This window comes from Ovis aries, chromosome 17 (assembly GCF_016772045.2).
Source record: "Ovis aries strain OAR_USU_Benz2616 breed Rambouillet chromosome 17, ARS-UI_Ramb_v3.0, whole genome shotgun sequence".
Taxonomy (NCBI): Eukaryota; Metazoa; Chordata; class Mammalia; order Artiodactyla; family Bovidae; genus Ovis; species Ovis aries.
This window is the reverse complement of record NC_056070.1, coordinates 63,360,157-63,383,727: the sequence shown is the minus strand read 5'-3', so window position 1 is coordinate 63,383,727 and position 23,571 is coordinate 63,360,157. Positions and strand designations below refer to the sequence as shown.

The 23,571-nt window shown below is 49.5% G+C and overlaps 1 protein-coding gene across 3 annotated transcripts; it reads right to left on the bottom strand.

Annotated features, from left to right (window-relative positions):
- Positions 1 to 1,657: 1,657 nt before the first annotated feature.
- LOC114118899 (collagen alpha-1(I) chain-like) lies at positions 1,658 to 15,502 on the bottom strand. Of its 3 annotated transcripts, XR_009596904.1 has the most exons (4): positions 14,789 to 14,890; positions 14,333 to 14,468; positions 13,679 to 13,843; positions 1,658 to 12,166 (listed from the first exon to the last, which is right to left on the bottom strand). XR_009596904.1 is itself a non-coding variant. In XM_042234697.2 (3 exons), exons 1-3 carry the CDS (start codon positions 15,164 to 15,166, stop codon positions 13,437 to 13,439), a joined length of 921 nt encoding a protein of 306 aa, XP_042090631.1. In that variant the 5' UTR covers positions 15,167 to 15,502; the 3' UTR covers positions 1,658 to 13,436. The 3 variants fall into 3 exon arrangements, 2 of the variants coding, with proteins under 2 accessions (XP_042090631.1, XP_060256781.1); XM_042234697.2 differs by having other exon boundaries at positions 1,658 to 13,843; positions 14,789 to 15,502; XM_060400798.1 differs by lacking the exon at positions 13,679 to 13,843 and having other exon boundaries at positions 1,658 to 10,536; positions 14,789 to 15,502.
- Between the last annotated feature and the right edge of the window lie 8,069 nt (positions 15,503 to 23,571).

Below are 23,571 nucleotides of genomic sequence, written 5' to 3'. Positions count from 1 at the left end.
CCAGCATAGAGGCGGGCTGGGCATCAGAAAAACTGAGTACCCCTCCTATGGGGGTTCTCCTGCACTGGATGGCTCGACACGCACAGCTGTTTCTTGCCTTTCAGCTGTCAGGATTACACAATTTATTTTTAGAAAAAGGTTCTTCCATCAGGAATCTAATTCCAGAAATCCTCCTGTCCTGCATTCAAGAGAATGAATCAAGAAAGTAAAAGGAGATGAAAAAGAGCAAGAAGAGGAAATGTGAGTGTTAGAGAGGGTAGGAGGGCGTGCAGAAGGCGGATAAGTGCACTTCAGGGAAACCCCCAAACCAGAGGAGCGCCCTGGGGTGGCCACCACGGCATGGGACTGTGCAGGGGAGATGAGTGATGGCTCCCATCAGTGCCAGCGAGGGAAGGGTGAACTGCCTACATGTCCCAGGGAATGGACACCCAGTCCTTCCCAGGCCCCGAAGAGGGGGCCGTACGTGCCTGCAGCGCTACCATATGCACAACTCTGGGAGGGACAGGTCGCGTTGCATTCTTTGTGGAAAGCGTCCCTGGTATGGTTAAGTGTCCTGTCCTCCTGACCTTCTCAGACTAAACAAGGAGCTCCTCAACTGATCGGTGTGGTGACAGTGTGACACGCCCTTGATGCCCCACCCCCACCCCCGTTTCAGGCCTCCTTGGACAAGGGTGAGGCGCGCAGAGGCACCAAGGTTCCTGCTCATAACAAGCAGGCAGTTCCCTGTGGGCACACAGTCACCCTGACATCAAGCAGGGGACCCTGCAGGATTCACACCTGGCTGGGATTTGCCCAAGCCCTGGGGACCCCCTCAGCCTCTGTGGAGCCCCGTGGAACGGCCTTGGTCCCCTCATGGCACCGTTTCTCGGGCTGAGATTCTGCCAACTTTCTGCATACAAATTAAACTCAAAACACAAGAATGTGAAAGAAACTCAATGCAGTGCTAACTCGAGGGTATGCTGAGTTAGGATTCTAAGTTACTTGCATTTCTTTTTATTTCCCACTTTTGTAAATAAAAAAACAAATGCAATTTTCAAAGCAGTATGTTCTGTGACCTTTTCTTACTGATATAGACGGAGGCCGTGACATTGATGGTTCTATTATTATTAAAGCACTGTGCTGTGCTGCGCTTAGTCACTCAGTCAGGTCCGAGTCTTTGCAGCCCCATGGACTGTAGCCCACCAGGCTCCTCTGTCCATGAGATTCTCCAGGCAAGAGTACTGGAGTGGGTTGCCGTGGCCTCCTGCAGGAGATCTTCCCAACCCAGGAATCAAACACCGGTCTCCCGCATTGCATGTGGATTCTTCACTGTCTGAGCCACCAGAAAAGCCCAAGAATACTGGAGTGGGTAGCCTATCACTTCTCCAGGGGATCTTCCCAACCCAGGAAGCAAACTGGGGTCTCCCGCATTGTGGGTGGATTCTTTACCAGCTGAGCTACCAGGGAAGCCCTTAAAGCATTCTAATTTTCTTTTAATTGAGGGGCAAAGTTTGGGTGGGGAATTAGAAAGAAAAATGACTTTTAGGGGACAAGGTGCATTCCAGGTCTCTGCCCATTTCTACTCTGCAGGTCTTAAAATGTTGAGCGTGATCTGGGAGGACCAGGGTGTTGTTATAGCCACGCGTTCCGGGAAACAAACTCACTCAGAAGGACAATGCAGATAGTGGAGTGCAGTTTATTACACCAGCGGGCCCAGGGCAGAGTCTCCTCTTAGCGAAGGACCCCGACCAGCATTTGTGAAAATCTTTTATACCCCATGTGTACGTGTCCGAACCCACCACCCCAATTTCCTTGAGATTTACCTAAAACAAAGGAAGGGTAAACACAATCACAATAATCCCATCATTCATGTGTTATGTGTTCCAACACTTAATAATCACTAAGCCTGCCGATAGATACAGAAAGAATTTATGACCTGTCCGGAGGCAGGAGTGATTAGAGTATGTTTTCTCTTGGGCGATGAGTGACCTGGATGTGATCTTCAAGATTCCCCTGTCCAGAGGGGGTCTTATCCTTCTATTGGAGTTTCCATAAGCACTAAGCGCAGAGTTCAGAGTCCATTGGAGAGGCGGCCGAGTCCAGCTCTGTCTGTTTCCTCCTTCAGTGTCAGCAGACCTGCTCCTCGCAGAGCCCAGGTCGGGGGTCTCAACCCTTTGATCCTGAAGTTACTTACAATATTTTTCCCAGTTGGAGATTTGCACAGAGAAGCGATTGGCACCTTCCCCTGGGTCAGTGGTAAAGCCTTTCCTGGCCCACTATCCTTGGCAGTTCTGGACTTTCAAAGTCTCCTATGTTTGGACTTCCCTGCCTGTCCAGTGGTTACAACTCCATGCTTCCAATGCAGGGGACATGGGTTCAATCCCTACTTGGGGAACTATGTAACTTGAGGCACCAAAATCATTTTAAAAAATAAGTAAAATAACAATAAAACCCTCCTATGTTTGATTGGAATCCATGTTTCAAGATCTTACTCAGCAGGGGCTAAAATCCCGCCTCTTGTTCCTGAACATGTGTCCTGGAACCCAGGACACACAGAGGCGTGGAACTGATCTGCTCTGATTCCCAGGCTTTGGTCAGTTCAGTTCAGTTCAGTCACTCAGTCGTGTCTGACTCTTTGAGACCCCATGGACCACAACATGCCAGGCCACCCTTCAGTTCAGTTCAGTTGCTGAGTCGTGTCTGACTCTTTGCAACTCCATGGACCGCAGCACGCCAGGCCTCCCTGTCCATCACCAACTCCCGAAGTCCACCCAAACCCATGTCCATTGAGTCAGTGATGCCATCCAACCATCTCATCCTCTGTCTTCCCCTTCTCCTCCTGCCCTCAATCTTTCCCACCATCAGGGTCTTTTCCAATGAGTTAGCTCTTCGCATCAGGTGGCCAAAGTATTGGAATTTCAGCTTCAACATCAGTCCTTCCAATGAACACCCAGGACTGATCTCCTTTAGGATGGACTGGCTGGATCTCCTTGCAGTCCAAGGGACTCTCAAGAGTCTTCTCCAGCAACACAGTTCAAAAGCATCAATTCTTCAGCGCTCAGCTTTCTTTATAGTCCAACTCTCACATCCATACATACCACTGGAAAAACCATAGCCTTGACTAGATGGACCTCTGTTGGCAAAGTAATAATGACTCTGCTTTTTAACATGCCGTCTAGGTTGGTTATAACTTTCCTTCCAAGGAGTAAGTGTCTTTTAATTTCATGGCTGCAATCACCATCTGCAGTGATTTTGGAGCCCCCCCCTCCAAATAAAGTCTGCTGCTGATTCCACTGTTTCCCCATCTACTTGCCATGAAGTGATGAGACCAGATTCCATGATCTTAGTTTTCTGAATGTTGACCTTTAAGCCAACTTTTTCACTTTCCTCTTTCACTTTCATCAAGAGGCTTTTTAGTTCCTCTTCACTTTCTGCCGTAAGGGTGGTGTCATATGCATATCTGAGGTTATTGATGTTTCTGCTGGCAATCTTGATTCCAGCTTGTGCTTCTTTCAGCCCAGCATTTCTCATGATGTGTTCTGCATATAAATTAAATAAGCAGGGTGACAATATACAACCTTGACGTACTCCTTTCCTGATTTGAAACCAGTCTGTTGTTCCATGTGCAGTTCTAACTATTGCTTCCTGACTTGCATACAGATCTCTTGCTTTTTCAATGATCCAGCGGATGTTAACAATTTGATCTCTGGTTCCTCTGCCTTTTCTAAAACCAGCTTGAACATCTGGAAGTTCACAGTTCACGTATTGTTGAAGCCTGGCTTGGAAAATTTTGAGCATTACTTTACTAGCATGTGAGATGAGTGCAGTTGTGCAGTAGTTTGAGCAGGCTCTGCTAAACGTCCAGCCAAAAGCACTTGATAACTGAGACTCTACATTTAACTCTGGCATGTATCTGGGTCCTGATATCTCCCTGGCTCAACCAGAAGTGCATCTTTAAGTACTGTAGCCATGGATCATGTGCCTCCAGTATTCTTAAGTAACTGGAAAATATGGGCTCTTCAGTGACACTGGAAACAGGAATCTCAAGTTCCTTCTTTAATACTACCTGAGTTTTGCATTAGAAAGTTCTTAGAATTCTGAAACTGTAAACAATATCTGCAGACCTGAAGGAAAACTTTGAGTTCATTTACTGTCAATCAATGCCTGGAAAGAAGAAATCTCTTATTGCCATCGTCATGTTCTATGGCATAGGGAAATATTAAAATGACGGTGTATCAAAAATCATGATGCTTATTTTAAATGTTTTTGAGATTCAAAATATGAGGTCATAATGTAAGTTTATAAATTTTACTTTAAAAAAATGCCTTTATTACTAAACCCTTGAAGAAATTTAAGAGTTTGTTGATGTTGAACATGCTCCCACATATTTTGCATTTTTTTCTTCAAATATTTTAAACCCTGGACAGGCTTTAATTCTTGAGTGACAGTTGCAGACATATTTAACATTTGATTTACGTTGTTGCTGTTCACCTGCTAAGTCGTTTCTGACTCTTTGCAACCCCATGGACTGCAGCACACCAGGCTTCCTTGTCCTTCACTGTCTCCCAAAGCTTGCTCACATTCATGTCCATTGAGTCAGTGATGTCCATTGAGTTCATTCATAGTGACAGACTTCATTTTCTTGGGCTCCAAAATCACCGCAGATGGTGACTGCAGCCATAAAATTAAGAGACGATTGAAAGAAAAGTTATGACAAACCTAGACAGCATATTAAAAAGCAGAGACATCACTTTACTGACAAAGATCTGAATAGTCAAAGCTATGGTTTTTCCAGTAGTCATGGGCAGATGTGAGAGTTGGACCATAAAGAAGGCTGAGCGCCATAGAATTGAAGCTTGTGAAGTGTGCTGAGAGTCCTTTGGACAGCAAGGAGATCAAACCAGTCAATCCTAAAGGAAATCAACCCTGAATATTCATTGGAAGGACTGATGGTGATGCTGAAGCTCACAACACTTTGGCCACATGATGTGAAGAGCCGACTCATTGGGAAAGACCCTGATGCTGGGAAAAATTGAAGGCGGGAGGAGAAGGAGATGACAGACGATGAGATGGTTGAATGGCATCACTGACTCAAGGGACATGATTTTGAGCAAGCTCCGGGAGATAGCGAAGGGCAGGGAAGCCTGGTGTGCTGCAGCCCATGGGGTTGCAGAGTCAGAAACGACTGAGGGAATGAATATGTCCACTGAGTCAGTAATCATAAAAGGGTCTAGCCATCTCACAGCAACCCGCTAGGTGGCACTGTGTCAAAGTCTATGAAAGGACCTTGCTTTTCCCTGTTCTAAGCCATACCTCATTGAGTTAGACAAGCTATGGTCCGTGTGATCAGATTGGCTAGTTTTCTATGATTATGGTTTCAGTGTGTCTGCCCTCTGATGCCCTCTCGCAACATATACCGTCTTAGTTGGGTTTCTCTTGGATGTGGGGTATCTCTTCACGGCTGTTCCAGCAAAGCCCGCTATGGATGGAGGTTCATGACATTGTACAGGATACAGGGATCAAGATCATTCCCATGGAAAAGAAATGCAAAAAAGCAAAATGGCTGTCTGAGGAGGCCTTACAAATAGCTGTGAAAAGAAGAGAAGTGAAAAGCAAAGGAGAAAAGGAAAAATAAAAGCATCTGAATGCAGAGTTTCAAAGCAAGGAGAGATAAGAAAGCCTTCCTCAGTGATCAATGCAAAGAAATAGAGGAAAACAACAGAATGGGAAAGACTAGAGATCTCTTCAAGAAAATTGGAGATACCAAGGGAACATTTCATGCAAAGAAGGGCTCAATAAAGGACAGAAACGGTATGGACCTAACAGAAGCAGAAGATATTAGGAAGAGGTGGCAAGAAAACAGAGAAGAACTGTACAAAAAAGATCTTCACGACCAAGATAACCACAATGGTGTGATCACTCACCTAGAGCCAGACATCCTGGAATGTGAAGTCAAGTGGGCCTTAGAAAGCATCACTACAAACAAAGCTAGTGGAGGTGATGGCATTCCAGTTGAGCTATTTCAAATCCTGAAAGATGATGCTGAGAAAGTGCCACACTCAATATGCCAGCAAATTTAGAAAATTCAGCAGTGCCCACAGGACTGGAAAAGGTCAGTTTTCATTCCAATCCCAAAGAAAGGTAATGCTAAAGAATGCTCAAACTACCACACAATTGCACTCATCTCACATGCTAGCAAAGTAATGCTCAAAATTCTCCAAGCCAGGCTTCAGCAATATGTGAACTGTGAAATTCCAGATGTTCAAGCTGGTTTTAGAAAAGGCAGAGGAACCAGAGATCAAATTGCCAACATCCGCTGGATCATGGAAAAAGCAAGAGAGTTCCAGAAAAACATCTATTTCTGCTTTATTGACTGAGCCAAAGCCTTTGACTGTGTGGATCACAATAAACTGTGGAAAATTCTGAAAGAGATGGGAATACAGACCACCTGACCTGCCTCTTGAGAAACCTATATGCAGGTCAGGAAGCAACAGTTAGAACTGGACATGGAACAACAGACTGGTTCCAAATAGGAAAAGGAGTACGTCAAGGCTGTATATTGTCACCCTGCTTATTTAACTTCTATGCAGAGTACATCATGAGAAACGCTGGACTGGAAGAAGCACAAGCTGGAATCAAGATTGCCGGGAGAAATATCAATAACCTCAGATATGCAGATGACACCACCCTTATGGCAGAAAGTGAAGAGGAGCTCAAAAGCCTCTTGATGAAAGTGAAAGAGGAGAGTGAAAAAGTTGGCTTAAAGGTCAACATTCAGAAAACTAAGATCATGGGATCTGGTCCCATCACTTCATGGGAAATAGATGGGGAAACAGTGGAAACAGTGTCAGACTTTATTTTGGGGGCCTCCAAAATCACTGCAGATGGTGACTGCAGCCATGAAAGTAAAAGACACTTACTCCTCGGAAGAAAATTTACGACCAACCTAGATAGCATATTCAAAAGCAGAGACATTACTTTGCTGACTAAGGTCCGTCTAGTCAAGGCTATGGTTTTTCCAGTAGTCATGTATGGATGTGAGAGTTGGACTGTGAAGAAAGCTGAACACCGAAGAATTGATGCTTTTGAACTGTGGTGTTGGAGAAGACTCTTGAGAGTCCCTTGGACTGCAAGGAGATCCAACCAGTCCATTCTGAAGGAGATCAACCCTGGGATTTCTTTGGAGGAATGATGCTAAAGCTGAAGCTCCAGTACTTTGGCCACCTCATGAGAAGAGTTGACTCATTGGAAAAGACCCTGATGCTGGGAGGGATTGGGGGCAGGAGGAGAAGGGGACGACAGAGGATGAGATGGCTGGATGGCATCACGGACTGGATGGATGTGAGTCTGAGTGAACTCCGGTAGATGGTGATGAACAGAGAGGCCTGGCGTGCTGCAATTCATGGGGTCGCAGAGTCGGACACGACTGAGAGACTGAACTGAACTGAACTGAACTGAAAATCACTGGAGATGGTGATTGCAGCCATGAAATTAAAAGACACTTACTCCTTGGAAGGAAAGTTATGACCAACCTAGATAGCATATTCAAAAGCAGAGATATTACTTTGCCAACAAAGGTCTGTCTAGCCAAGGGTATGGTTTTTCCAGTGGTCATGTACGGATGTGAGAGTTGGACTGTGAAGAAAGCTGAGTGCCAAAGAATTGATGCTTTTGAACTGTGGTGTTGGAGAAGACTCTTGAGAGTCCCTTGGACTGCAAGGAGATCCAACCAGTCCATCCTAAAGGAGATCAGCCCTGGGATGTTGAAGCTGAAACTCCAATACTTTGGCCACCTCATGTGAAGAGTTGACTCATTTGAAAAGACCCTAATGCTGGAGGGATTGGGGGCAGGAGGAGAAGGGGACGACAGAGGATGAGATGGCTGGATGACATCACCGACTCGATGGACGTGAGTTTGCGTGAACTCCGGGAGTTGGTGATGGACAGGGAGGCCTGGCATGCTGTGATTCATGGGGTCGCAAAGAGTCGGACACAACTGAGCAACTGAACTGAACTGAAGCCAGACCTCTCACCTCCCTTCCAAGTTCTGAAATATCCTTGCCAGAAGGCAAGGACCCATCTGATCCTATGACTCTTTAGTTTTGTAACCGTTTCTGTCTCTTGATAACTACAATATCCTGACTATCTAGTCCTCACAAGATTATTAAAAATTCAGTTCAGTTCAGTTCAGTTGCTCTGCTGCTGCTGCTAAGTCGCTTCAGTCATGTCCAACTCTGTGCGACTCCATAGACGGCAGCCCACCAGACTCCCCCATCCCTGGGATTCTCCAGGCAAGAACACTGGAGTGGGTTGCCATTTCCTTCTCCAATGCATGAAAGTGAAAAGTGAAAGTGAAGTCGCTCAGTTGTGTCCAACTCTTACGACCCCATGGACTGTAGCACGCTAGGCTTCCCTATCCATAACCAACTCCCAGAGCTTGCTCAAACTCATGTCCATCGAGTCAGTGATGCTATCCAACCATCTCATCCTCTGTCGCCCCCTTCTCCTCCCGCCTTCAATCTTCCCCAGCATCAGGGGCCTTTCAGTTCTTTGCATCAGGTGGCAAAAGTATTGGAATTTCAGCATCAGCATCAATCCTGCTGTTAGGGGAAGCACAGTGATTGAAACTGCCCACCCTGGCCAGGCACCATAGTAACCATCTGCATGAGTTGTTTTATGATAGGAGATCCTGATAAGGAATACAGAACTAATAAGCCACCACCAACCAGAAGAGTTCAGGAAAGGTCTAAAGGAGACACCGCGTGTCCGTCCACTTCCCGGAATCCCTCTCGCTAGCATCCATCTTGGCTGAGTGATGCGTGCACCACCAGGAAACTCTGAATTAGAATGATTGGCCAAAGACCACCCAGAAACTAATCCCATCACCATAAAACCCGACAATGCGAGCCAGGCGGCAGAGCAGTCCTCCTGGCTTTCCTTACCCTACTGCTCTCCACCCGGGCGCCCTTTCCCAATAAAATCTCTTGCTTTGTCAGCACATGTGTCTCCTTGGACAATTCATTTCCAAGTGTTAGACAAGAGCCCAGTTTCGGGCCCTGGAAGGGGTCCGCCTTCCTGAAACACTACCAATGAATATTCAGGACTGATTTCCTTTAGGATTAACTGGTTGGGTCTCCTTGCAGTCCAAGAAACTCTCAAGAGTCTTTTCCAAAACCACAGTTCAAAAGCATCGATTCTTCAGGACTCAGCTTTCTTTATAGTCCAAACCTTACATCCCTACATGACTACTGGAAAAACCATAGCTTTGACTAGACAGACCTTTGTTGGCAAAGTAATGTCTCTGCTTTTTAATATGCTGTCTAGGTTCAGTTCAGTTCAGTTCAGTAGCTCAGTCATGTCTGACTCTTTGCGAGACCATGAATCGCAGCACGCCAGGCCTCCCTGTCCATCACCATCTCCCGGAGTTCACTCAGACTCACGTCCATCCAGCCCATGATGCCATCCAGCCATCTCATCCTCGTTCATCCCCTTCTCTTCCTGCCCCCAATCCCTCCCAGAATCAGAGTCTTTTCTAATGAGTCAACTCTCCGCATGAGGTGGCCAAAGTACTGGAGCTTCAGCTTTAGCATCATTCCTTCCAAAGAAATCCCAGGGTTGATCTCCTTCAGAATGGACTGGTTGGATCTCCTTGCAGTCCAAGGGACTCTCAAGAGTCTTCTCCAACACCACAGTTCAAAAGCATCAATTCTTCGGCGCTCAGCCTTCTTCACAGTCCAACTCTCACGTCCATACATGACTACTGGAAAAACCATAGCCTTGACTAGACGGACCTTAGTCGGCAAAGTAATGTCTTTGCTTTTGAATATACTATCTAGGTTGGTCACAACTTCATAACTTTTCTTCCAAGGAGTAAGCGTCTTTTACTTTCATGGCTGCAGTCACCATCTGCAGTGATTTTGGAGCCCCCCAAAATAAAGTCTGACACTGTTTCTACTGTTTCCCCATCTATTTGCCATGAAGTGATGGGACTGGATGCCATGATCTTCGTTTTCTGAATGTTGAGCTTTAAGCCAACTTTTTCACTCTCCTCTTTCACTTTCATCAAGAGGCTTTTGAGCTCCTCTTCACTTTCTGCCATAAGGGTGGTGTCATCTGCATATCTGAGGTTATTGATATTTCTCCTGGCAATCTTGATTCCAGCTTGTGTTTCTTCCAGTCCAGCGTTTCTCATGATGTCTAGGTTAATCATAGCTTTTCTTCCAAAGAGCAAGCATCTTTTAATTTCATGGCTGCAGTCACTATCTGAAGTGATTTTGGAGCCCAAGTATATAATAAAGTCTGTCACTGTTTTCATTGTTTCCCCATCTATTTGCCATGAAGTGATGGGACCGGATGCCATGATCTTAGTTTTCTGAATGTTGAATTTTAAGCCAACTTTTTCATTCTCCTCTTTCATTTTCATCAAGAGGCTCTTTAGTTCTTCGATTTCTCCCATAAGGGGGGTGTCATCTGCGTATCTGAAGTTATTGATATTTCTCCCAGCAATCTTGATTCCAGCTTGTGCTTCATCCAGCCTGGCATTTTGCATGATATACTCTGCATGTAAGTTAAGGAGGCAGGGTGACAATATTAAAAATTACAGCAGTTTAAATTCATAGGTAAATGTTCAGCTTTCCTTGTTTCTCAAGGCATTTAACCCTGAATGACAGTGAAATTCCACTGCACCCAGTGCCCATTGATCAGCTGTTCCTCATTCTAGGAACCGTTCCTTTTGTCTCCAGGCAAAACATTGGTTTATGTTGCTCTCCCAGGACAATTGGTAAACATTTCTAACAGAATCTGTTACCAGTTTTATGTGGATTGTGCGTGCTAAGCTGCTTCAATCGTGCCTGACTCTTTGAGACCCCACGGACTGTAGTCTGCCAGGCTCCTCTGTCTCTGGGATTCTCCAGGCAAGAATATTGGAGTGGGTTGCCATTTCCTTCTCCAGGGGATCTTCCTAATCCAGGGATTGAACCCTGGTCTCTTGCATTGCAGGCGGATTGCCAACTGAACCACCAGGGAAGCCAACTGGTGTGATCTTAAAGATTCTTTAAAGAGATAAACTTAGTAGAAAGCGGAGTCTGTGGCCTTGATTTTGGACAAATACAAAGAAATCCAGAAAAAAGTAGGCCGCAAACAGTTACTGTGGGATGATAAACAATTGTGTGTAATAATTTGAGGGACTTCCCTGGTGTTCCAGTGGTTATGACTCTGCGCTTCCAATGCAGGGGTTCGATCCCTGGTGGGGGAACTAGGATCCTGCATACCTCAAGGCGTGGACAAAAAATATTTTTTTAAAAAGTAATAATCTGAAATCAGTCTGACTTCCTTTATATTTTCTCCCAATTTTCATCCTCCCTACACTTTTCCGGTTCTCTGGGTGTCATCTAAAACAATAAAAGGAGTCAGCTGGCCTCACACCTCCAGACCCTGAGTAAGGAATCCAATTTAGCCAGAATGGACTTCTGACTTACAGAACTGTGTGATAATCAATGGCTATTGTTTTAAGGTGGAAAAAATTATGAATTAATAGTGTAATTTTATTCATTGACCAAGTGGGTGGTATTTATCCACTCATATTTATTTTATGACTAAGATGGGTGTACAGTATGTCACTGTTTGCTGTTTAATTCACTGAAGACACCTAGAGAAGACAAGACTTGTTTTCAACCTCAATCATGATGCTTCTGTAAAAAAATTAATAAACAGAAACCACAATCAAATAAGTTGGGAGGCCACAGTGAGAGCTCTCATGCCCTTTGACCATAGCAGAGCACAACAGGAAGAAGGAAGACGCCTTTTCTTTCCTGGCAAGGTTTCAGCCAATGAAAAGCCATGACCTCTTTTCTAGAGCCCGCCCAACTTCCTTCCCCCCCCTCTATAAAAGCATTCGCCTTCCCTTGCCCATTGGGAACTTAATACCAAGCTGTTAACACTGCGGGGGTCGGGGGTGGGGGGTTGGGGTGGGGGTGGGGAGAAGCCCATGACAACTATAACAAAGAGCAAAGGGTAATAAAATCTATATTGCTATAAAGCCTCTACATTTTACTGTGGTCAAAGCAAAAATTGCACCCCAAATAAGTTAAACAGGAGACTTCCATGGAGGTCTGGTGATTAAGACAGCAGCTTCCTCTGCAAGGTTCCAACCCCAGTGGGGAACTAAGAACCCTCATGCCCGGTGTGGCTAAAAAAATAGAAAAAAAAAAAAGTTAAACAGGCAAGGAAGATGATATTGAAGACTACTGCAGTAATGGAGAAAGGCTAAGACTCTGCCTGAGCTCAGCTGAAACAAAAGGCAGGAGAGTTTCTCAGTGCTGAAGCGGGGTTGACCTATGTGGTGTGTCCAGCGCATTGAGTTATTCCTGAGTTCACAATGGATTTTCTCTATGATTAGGACATATCTCTGTGTTATTTAGTACCCATGGAACTTAGACTCCTCCTCTCCCACATGGACTGGGGAATATACAGGGAGTATAGGTCCCTCTCACTTGCCCTGGCCACCATTTCAGTTGTCACCCCAGCAGATCTGAGTGGCGTGGGCGCTTCTGTTCTTAGCAGCTCTCTCCAATGTAACCAGGTGAGAGGGCAGGAGGACCCGCAGTGCTGATGTCAAAGCTGCCATCCCATGCAGTGGCTGCTGAGCCAGGCACCCTGCTCCCCAGTGTCCCCACTCTGCTGAGCAGGGACTGATCCTGTACAATTAGAGCTCAGTCCTGGAGAAGGGGCGCCTGTCCTGTCAAGAAGCTCGTCATTCTCAGGGCTGCTGCTGCTGCTAAGTCACTTCAGTCGTGTCCGACTCTGTGCAACCCCATAGACAAGGGCCCACTGTCCCTGGGATTCTTCAGGCAAGAACACTGGAGTGGGTTGTCATTTCCTTCTCCAGTGCCTGAAAGTGAAAAGCGAAAGTGAAGTCGCTCAGTCATCCCCGACTCTTAGCGACCCCATGGACAGCAGCCTACCAGGCTCCTCCATCCATGGGATTTTCCAGGCAAGAGTACTGGAGTGGGTTGCCATTGCCTTCTCCGATTCTCAGGGCAAACACCTCCAACCCACAGCTCCTGGAGATCTGGAAGCGCCCAAGTTCAGCAACGCGTCCCTATGCCGTCCCAGGGACACACACAAACACACACCAGGGACACACACACACACACACACACACACCAGGGGCACACACACACACCAGGGACACACACACACACCAGGGACACACATACACATAGGCACACTCCCCCGCGCATGCGCCATCCCTCTAGAACCTTCGCGCCCTGCACACGCGCGCTCATTCTTTGCTCACAGGTTCTAGAGCTGCGTCCCAGCAACGCCCCAAGCAGTAATTGATTTGCCTTTGGCTGACTTGGCAGCTGAACCAGAGCTCTTTGAGCTCAGCTCTCTATCCAAGCGCTGAAAACCCACCCACGTGCCCTATGGGCAGTTACCTGGGCAGGCCCTGGCCCTCACCCCCACCCCAGGCTGTGGGGGGCCAGCACCTGCCAGGAGGGCTCGGCCGCCCGCAGCCCGATCCCCGCACCCACCGATATTCCGTGGCCGGCCCAGGTCACCCAGCTGTGGCCCCGCTGTCCACCCGCAGGCCAGCGCACAAGTACCCGGTGACTCTGCATCTGCGCTTTGTCACAGCGTCCCTGAGGCGGTGTTCTATTATTCCGCACACCCTGCGCTCCTTCCTGGGAGCCCTCACCTCCTTCTGCAGGCAATGCCATCAAAGGAAGGCGGTGCTGGGCGCTCGCATCTCCACGAGGCGCCGCGGCTCGGCGTCCGCAGGGGGCACAGTCACTGTGTGTGGCGGGCGCCAGCAGCAGGTCACCCCCGTGCCGCCCACCACACTGAGGTGCGCCCCGGGCTCCTGCACAGAGAAGATGGTGAGGAGGGCCCAGGGAGAGAGCGGGAAGGGCATGGCCCAGCAGGAGGAAGACCCCGCATCCACAGGGAAGGACCATCAGAAACCGGGCCCCGATGGCTCTCGCGGTGCACGATCAACATTTAAGCCCCTGGGGGTCCAGGGAGGCCTCTCTGCCTTCGTGCCCAGGCCCAGGTCTCTGCGGAGAAACCTCCACGCTAAGAGCTCAGTAGACAGATCCACCAAGAAACTAGAGACCTCTTGTGTAAGCTCCTGCCCCCAAAGAAACGCCATCGCGAGCTCCTACAGCTCCACCCGAGGTTTCCCGCCAGGGCGGAGAAGGACGGGCCCCGGCATCCCGCGAGGGCTGCCCCGGAGGTCCTCGAGGAAAGCGAGCGAGAGGGGCCCGCCGCCGCCCTGTGCCGCCCGGGTGGCTTCCCAGAGCAACAGCCGGCCTGACGAAGTCGCGGAGGCAACCAGGGGGCAGAAACGAACCTGGGAGAACGGCGCCCCTACGTCGGACAGTCCCAGGCCGGGAAGACGCAGGTTTCCTCTGCTGCCGCGCAGGCAAGGGGAGCCGCTGAGGCTGCCCCCACCCCCTGAGCTGGGTTTCCGAGTCACCGCCGAAGACCTGGACGCGGAGAAAGCAGCGGCGTTCCGGCGCATCAACAGCGCGCTGCGGGCTGAGACCCCGGCCCCGCAGCCCTGCCGTCCCTTCCCCGCGCCCGCCGACCCTCCGGCCCCCGGCAGGGCTCCTCGGCCCGAGAGAGACCAGAGGGAGTCGGCCTCCCCAGCGCCAGTGGACACCCGGGCGTCTGCTGGAGGGGCCTCCTCTGCGCATCCCTGGTCAGGGGGGCGGCACGGCTCCCCCGGGCCCCTCTCCCCCCGGTCCCAGCCTCTCCCGGGCCCTCCTTCCCACTCACGGGCCCCCGCCCGGTTCACCTTGCCCACCTGCGCTTTTTCCCCAGGATCGGGCAGCGCGGGCCTGTCTGCTCGGCCTCCAGGCCCCTCCGCCCCTGCTTCGGCCCCCGCGCCAGGCGCGGCGGGTGCGACGGGAAGCCTGGCTCCGGCCCCGGGTGTGGCTTGGCTTCCCGGCTTCCAGCAGAAGCCCGTCTGGGGGCCTCTTACGAACGCGGCAGGAGGAGGCCCTTCCCAGCCCCTGGCGTGGGGCCCGGCTACGGAGGATGCCAGACCGGCCTTCCCTGCAGCGCCCGGCTCCTCGGGCATGGGGTCCTCCACAACCATGTGCCTGGACTCTCCTGTCTTCACCCCCCTGAGCCGCCCTCCCGTATCTGACTCTCGATCCCTGCCCCCCACCAACCAACTCATCCCGTCTGCTCACCAAACCAGACCTTCACACTGCACATCTGGAGACCTGGCTCTCCACCCCGCTTCTGACACTGAGGTCACCCCCATGGACACCATTCCACTCTCCCAGTCTCCCCTCTTCGGGTCTCCCCCTGGCTCCAGCGGGAGCCTCTTCCCATCTTCCCAGGCCCTGCAGACGCCCCCCAGGGACAGCGCGGCCCCTGTCACGGTCAGAACCAGCTTGCCTGGACTCAGGTTCAGCGGCTCCTCTCACACTGGAGCCCCTGCCCAGCCCATCGGTGGGGCCCCTGATGTCCAGCAGCGTGGAGCCCCCGCCTGGGACCACTCTCCACACGATGGAATTCCAGCAGCTCCAGCCCTAACCGGGGACCCAACCTCTGCTCCAGGGCCCCCAGCTCCACCCACCAACTCCGCCATGGGCACCCATACCCACACCCAGCCGGCCTTGGCTGCCACCCCAGCTGCATTCCCGTCCGGCCCAGCCCCTACCCCTGGCTCTGCAGCTGACACCAGCGTGCCCCAGGCCGTGCCCAGTGCTGGGCCCAACAGCAGGCCTCGCTGCTCCACAGTTGGTGGATCGAGCACAGCCCCCTGCAGGCCGGGTGTCTCGGCAGAACCTCGTGGCGTTGGGAGGGGAGCGTCTGTACTGGATCTCAGCTGCCCCTTTGCAGCTCTCAGTATTTCAACGGAAAGAAGGGGAGCCCGGAGAGCCACACACAGCAGAGTGGGAAGAGTGGCCCGCCACACTGGGGCCTTCCTGGCCAGAGCCCCCCCATGGTGACCGTGGGGCCCAGGGCTAAGAATAAGCCCAGCACTAGAATAAGCCCGGCTTTGGAGGCTTTACTGCCCCTATCTTCAGTCATATGCCTGGGGGTGCACCCAGGCAGAGCCCCCATACTTCCAGCCCAGAGACAGCCCACCCCCAGCCAAGGTTGCCTTTAGAGGCGTGTCCACCCCACCCTCTACCCTCAGCAGCCCCAGCTCCAGAGGGGTCACAGCCAGGAGACGCCATGCTGTTAGGGACCCATCACCTGCTCAGGACTTGGCTGGACACAAGACTGTTGGGCCATCAACCAAGTCGTCCTCCTCCAGGGTGAGATCCACTCCCTTGGAGTCTAAGAGGCTGATGAAGACCTGAGCCAAGAACTTTGGGGACAGACAGTGTCTACCTTCCTCCCAGGCTGGGCCTCATGTGGGCGCTGTTTCCATGTGAAACCGAGCCTAACCCTAACCCCTCTAACTCCAGAGCAAACCGGGCGCCTGGAGATACAGCACTCCGTTCCCTTCCCCTGCCTTCCACCTTCCCCTCTCAAAGGTGGGCTGTTCGAGGCTGTTGTCCCATCCCAGTGGTCAGTCCTCAGGACAGCAGACAGAGGCCCTAGTCCTGTTCCCTCTGCTGCCCACCCCCTCCCCCGTTGCCTACAGCTGAGTCCTTCCCTCTCCCTGTCTTCCTTCCAGAACCCTCGTGTTCGCTTCATAATGTATAATAAAGTTTTTTGCACAGTCCTTATGTGTCAGTGATCTGTTGATCAAATGTGGGAAAGTACCGGCTTGGACAAGTGGTTGGGCTTCCCAGGTAGGGCTAGTGGTAAAGAACCCGATTGCCAATGCGAAGAGACACAGGTTCAGTCCTTGGGTTGAGAAGATCCCCTGAAGAAGGGCATGGCAACCCGTTCCAGCATTCTTGCCTGGAGAATCCCGTGGACAGAGGAGCCTGGCGGGCTACAGTCCTGAGGGTCTCAAAGAGGTGGGCGTGGCTGAAGCAGTTGAGCACGCCTGTGGTGCCATGGAAAGCCAGACCTGTTTATAGCTCCTTGTGGTCTCATTAATGGGTTGTGGAGGGTAGTACATTGTGATGGCTACAAGCACCAAATATTAAAAGTGTGTTTTGAGTTTAAGTGACGAAGCCCAGGGTGAAATGAGGCCAAAGTAGGGATAAACAGGATCATTCTTGTCTGTTGGAATTACTGCTTCTCACCCACATTTCTTGGAGAAGGAAATGGCGATCCACTCCAGCACTCTTGCCTGGAGAATCCCATGGATGGAGAAGCCTGATGGGCTGCAGTCCGTGGGGTCGCAGGGAGTCAGACACGACTGAGCGACTTCACTCACTCACTCACTCATTCACCCACATTTCTGGGCTTCCCAGGTAGTGCTAGTAGTAAAGGATCCTCCTGCCAACGCAGGAGACACAGGTTCGATCCCTGATCTGGGAAGGTCCCACATGCTGAGGAGCAACTAAGCCCGTGCATCGCAACTACTGAGCCTACGCTCTAAAGCCTGGGAGTCACAGCTACTGCACCCCCGTGCCCTAAAACCCATGCTCCCCAACAATGAAAAGCTCACACATGGCAACTAGAGAAAAGCCCTCAGAGCAACGAAGACCCAGCACAGCCAAAAATAAAAGTAAATAAAAATAAAATGCTGAGAGACTTGGTAGATGTCAGGGATTCTAAACAAACAAACAAACCAAGAAGTAAAAGAATAAAATAAAGTCCTTCAGATAGGCTCTTATTACCTACAGAATTAAGTTCAAGTTCCTTTGCTTGGCGTTCAGGATCCTTGATCATTTACCCCTTTGCTGGTCCTACAGTCATTCTTCATCACTCTCAAAACACATCAGATGTGGCCAAACACTTGTAATTCCAGAACATTTAATGCTGGCTCACAACTCCATGACTTTGAGTCAACTACCCTTTTCCCCCATGTTATCATCTTTCAGTACTCAAAACTCTAAACCATCGATCCTCAAGAGTAGAGATGGACGCCAGACCAGCAGAATCGGCATCACCTGGGAATCTCTGTGAACTACAAATTCTCAGCAACTATCCCAGACTTACCTGAGTCAGGTCCTCTGGTGGCGAGACTCACCAGACTGTGTCTTAAGACTTCCAAGTAACTCTGAGCACAAATGGAAGTTCTAGGGACTTAACACTGCACGGGGCAAGCCTTGCCCCCTGGAAAGACGGGAACTAGTGAGTACATACCCCCCTCTTACACCTCTCAGGTAGATAATTTTGATGCATGTTCTACATTGCTCTCTCAAGTGGGATCAAACTGTTGCAGGAAGTGGAACCACTTCCAAGGCCCAAAAGTGGGCTCTTGTCTAACACTCGGAAATGAATTGCCCAAGGAGATACATATGCTGACAAAGCAAGAGACTTTAATGGGAAGGGACGCCCGGACTGAGAACAGCAGGGTAAGGGAAGCCAGGAGAACTGCTCTGCCATGTGGCTCACAGTCTCAGATTTTATGTTGATGGGATTAGTTTCCAGGTTGTTTTTAGCCAATCATTCTGACTCAGAGTCCTTCCTGGTGGTACTTGCCTTGTTCAGCCAAGATGGATGCCAACGATTAGGATTCTGGGAGGTGGTTGGACACGTGGTGTCCCTTTTTGACCTTTCCTGAGCTCTCCTGCTTGGTGGTGGCTTATTAGCTCTGTGTTCCTTACCAGGACCTCCTGTCAAACAACTCATCCAATTCGTCACTATGGTGGCTGGCCAGGGTGGGCGGTTTCAGTCAGTGTGCTTACCCTAACAAAACCTCAGCGGCCCGCGATAGTGATCGAGTTTTTGATATTTCTTGGATTGGTTTTCCCTCCTTCTCAGTCCCCCACACCCGTCCCTTGGGATCATTTCCTAAAACAAGTCTTATGCAAATCATTGTCTCAGGGTTTGCATTTAGAGGTATACAAGTGAAAAGAAAACCCTTCTTTATGTATCTTCCTCCCTCCTAAGACCTAGCCCACACCATTTCTAACCACTATCTCTTCCCTCACCCCCATAGAAACGTGCTCAACTAGGTGGCCTTTTGACAAACCATAAAATCAACACACAGTCAGACAGACTGGGACCTGGGACACTTTGCTCCAGTGCTCGCACCTGGACACACTTCTCCTCAGGCAACGAAATACAGCGAAACTGCAGAGGGCTGAAAATAACTGCCTGCGGGTGCAGTTGGGGCAAACGCTGGACCCAAAGGTCAAAAAGACTCAACTGCCTCTTTTGAGGAGCCTGGAGCAAAACCAGGGTACTGCCCATTCCACCCCACTGTCCCTGCACACACCACTGCCAGAGGGGTGGGCAAAACACCCAAGCCACCCCTCTGGCCCGACCCCTGGATGCACCCCTATGCTCGCCCCATATGAGGAAGACACGCGCCCATCCCCCTTGGGGAGGAGCAAGCCAGGGAACCTGTTGGTGTCAGTTCATTCTCCTTTGCCACCCCCGCCCCGCAGGTTCACTCCCTGGGTTGGGAAGATCCCCTGGAGAAGGAAATGGCTACCCACGCCAGTATTCATGCCTGGAGAGTCCCATGGACAGAGGAGCCTGGCGGGCTGTATAGTCTATGGGGTCACAGAGTTGGACACGACTGAGGCAACAACACGCACGCACAAGGACATACCTATTTTATATCTGGCTCCAAAGTCACTGCAGGTGGTGACGGCAGCCACGAAATTAAAAGACGCTTGCTCCTTGGAAGGAAAGTTATGACCAACCCAGGCAGCATATTGAAAAGCAGAGACATTACTTTGCCAACAAAGGTCCATCTAGTCAAAGCTATAGTTTTTCCGGTAGTCATGTATGGATGTGAGAGTTGAACTATAAAGAAAGCTGAGCGCAGAAGAATTGATGCTTTGAACTGTGGTGTTGGGGAAGACTCTTGAGAGTTTTTTGGACTGCAAGGAGATCCAACTAGTCCATCCTAAAGGAAACCAACCCTGAATATTCATTGGAAGGACTGATGCTGAAGCTGAAACTCCAATACTTTGGCCACCTGATGTGAAGAACTGACTCATTGGAAAAGCCCCTGATGCTGAGAAAGATTGAAAGTGGGAGGAGAAGGGAACGACAGAGGATGAGATGGTTGGATGGCATCACCGACTTAATGGCCATGAGTTTGAGCAAGCTCTGGGAGTTGGTGATGAACAGGAAAGCTTGGCATCCTTCCATGGGGTCAAAAAGAGTCAGACATGACTGAGTAACTGAACTGAACTGAACTGATATCTATTCTACAGCACAGAAAGTGAAAGTGAAGTCGCTTGGTCATGTCCGACTCTTTGTGATCCTATGGACTGTAGTCTACCAGGCTCCTCTGTCCATCGAATTCTCCAGGCAAGAATTCTGGAGTGGATTGTCAGGCCCTCCTCCAGGGGATCTTCGCAACCCAGGGATTGATCCCACATCTCCTGCATCTAAAGCATTGAAAGTGGATTCTTTACCCACTGAGTCACCAGGGAAGCCCTTTAAATGGAGTATAATCCGTAAAACTATTGAATCACTTTGTTGTATACCTGAAGCCAATACAGCATTGTAAATCAATTATATTTCAAAAAAAATTTTTTTAACTAAGATGTCAAGTCTGAATGTTCACTGCTTGAATAACTTTTCTATTTTGCCTTGAACCTCATTATCTGTCATTATAAACACTGGACAAATGTTTAGAATCCCAGTTTATTGTTGACTACCATTTGCAAAACCACTCTTGTCATTTAAACCATTGTAATATAGGACTGTTTAAGGACCAAACACCACCAAACTTGGGAAATCTGGATATGTTAAGAATTTATGTAACTAAAAATGTGATTCTCTCCATTTGGGGTTAGCCAGTTGTAACGTTTACACTGAAATGTGTCATGATTGAGGGTTTTCATTTTATTTGTCCACAAATGGTATTTAAGACACTAAACAGACTTTACCTCACCACTTCATCCAGTTCACACCCTGTCTTTCTCCATCCTTTCACAACAAAGTTCTTGAAAGGGTTATCTCCATTCCTGGTGTTCATGCCCCTCACCCAACCTACTACTCAACACCCCCCCAACCTGGCCTGTGCTCCCAGCTCTCCCTATAGTTGAACCATCATGATCACCGGCAGCCTCTTGGGTGCATCTCAAGCCTAGATTCCTGAACTCACCAGAACCATTAAGCAATATGGACACCTTTTTGAAGCTCTCTGGCTTAAACAGCTGCCCTTCTAGACCTCCCCGCTTTCCATTCCTCCTTGTACCTTCCTCTCTTTGTTTTTGTTTGTTTTTCATCTGGGGTAGAGTTGCTTTACAATATTGTGTTGGTTTCTGCTGTGCAACAAAGTGAATCAGCTATAGACATTCATTTATCCCTCACTGTTGAGTCTCCCTCCCACCCTCCCGCCACCCGCGCCCATCCCTCCCATCTAGGTCATCGCAGAGCGCAGAGCGGAGCTCCCTGTGTTATTCAGCAGGTTCCTACTAGCTATCTGTTTTACACATGGTCATGTCTGTATGTCAGGCCTAATCTTCCAATTCATTCCCCTCTTTTACCACTGCCCCCAGCCATGCCTACAGGTCTGTTCTCTACTTCTGGGTCTCTGTTCCTGCCCTGTCTCTATTCCTTCACCCATTACCCAGATACCCAAGCCAGAAGGATGATAGCCATCCTGTCTTCTCCCTCACCTCCTACCTGTAGTCACCAAATCCTGACCTCCCTTCCTTCAACGTAGACCTAAAATCCCATCCCTTCTCCCACCTCCAGTGCTTCCAGCTGAGTCCAGCACACCTTCCCTGACACCTGGGCCACAGCTCAGCATCCTGACATGTCTGTCTTCGCCCCCTGCAGTCCACCCTCCCTGCAGAAACAGCCAGGCCAATCTGCCCAGAGTGGCAACCTTTCCTCTGGTCTCTTGTCTGATTTGCCACTGTCCTCAGGACAAAGTCAGCACAGGTTTTGCCTGACATTTGACCCAGTGGATCACTTTCTGTTTCCCAGAACAGCGTCTCTACTTGGCTATCAAGATACACTCCTGATTTTTCTTCCACCTCCCTCGATCTGCCTCATTTTTGTTTACTGGATGCTTGCATTTCTCCAATATTATTAAGTGTTCCAGGGCTCAATCTTTAGTCCTTTTCTCGTCTTGTTCTACACTCACTCCCTTGCTGAAGTCATCCAGACTCATGTCTTTAAATATGTCTTCGCTGCGCGCCTATGCTTAGTCACTCAGTTGTGTCCGACTCTTTGCAAGGTTATGGTCTGTAGCCCTCCAGGCCCCTCTGTCCATGGGATTTTCCTGGCAAGGATGCTGGAGTGGATTGCCATTTCCTTCTCCAGGGAATTTTCCCAGTCCAGGGGTTGAACCTGCATCTCTGGCATTGCAGGCAGATTCTTTACTGACTGAGCCTGCAGGGAAGCCCCTATGATGTCTGGGATTCACTTCCAAATAACACAAGAGGGGAGATGGGGACATCATTCAAGAAAGACTGTCTCTAGATTGGGACTTCTCTGGAGGCCCAGCAATCAGGACTCTGCTTCCACTGCAGAGGTTCTATTCCTGATTGGGAAATTAAGATCCTGCAAGCCACATAGCCACACACACACACACACACACACACACACACACACACACACACACACGCACAAATGGGCAGAAGACCTGAATAAACATAAAAAATTGTCTATAGGTTGATAATTGTTGAAGGGGTTCCCTGGTGGCTCAGATGGTAAAGTCTGCCCTCAATGTTGAAGGCCCAAGTTTGATCCCTGGGTCGGGAAGATCCCCTGGAGAAGGAAATGGCAACCGACTCCAGTATTCTTGCCTGGAAAATCCCATGGACAGAGGAGCCTGGCAGGTTACAGCCCATCGGGTCGAAAAGAGTCGAACACAACTGAGCAACTTCACTTTCGCTTTGATAATTGTTGAAGTGGGAGGTGAGCAGAGACATTCATTATATTCTACTTTTGTTCATGTTTGAAATTTTCCATAAGAAAAATAAATAATACCACTTCTCCCTCCCTTTCGCTGCTAATATTCTGATCCAAGCCACCACATCTCTCGTTTGGACTGTTGCAGTAACTTCTTAATAAATTCTTGCTCTGCTCTCACCGCCTCTCTCACCCTCTACTTTTAATCTAATCCTCCCACCGGGAGCCAATGTGATTCTGTAAAAAGTCCGACCATGTCCCTCTTCTGCTTGGAACTCCCCCATGGTTCCCCATTTCATTCAGTGTGAAAGCTAGTTGCTCAGTCATGTCTGACTCTTTGCCACCCTATGAACTGTGGCCTGCCAGGCTCCTCTGTCCCTGGGATTTCCCAGACAAGAATACGGGAGTGGGTAGCCATTCCTTTCTCCAGGGGATCTTTCGACCCAGGTATCAAACCTGGCTCTCCTGCATTACAGGCAGATTCTTTACCATCTGAGCTACCAGGGAAGCCCATTTCATTCAGAGTAGAAGCCAGAGTCTCAGTAGTCTTCAAGATCCTACACAATTTGCCCCCCACTCTGTACTACTCAAACCTCATCCCCTCCCACTTTCCTCCCCTTGGTCATCCCATTCCCATCACACTGCTTTTCTTCACACCCACCAGGCACACTGCTACCACGGGGCCTTCGTACTTGCTGCGCCTTCTCCCATTATTTCCTCCGACGTACA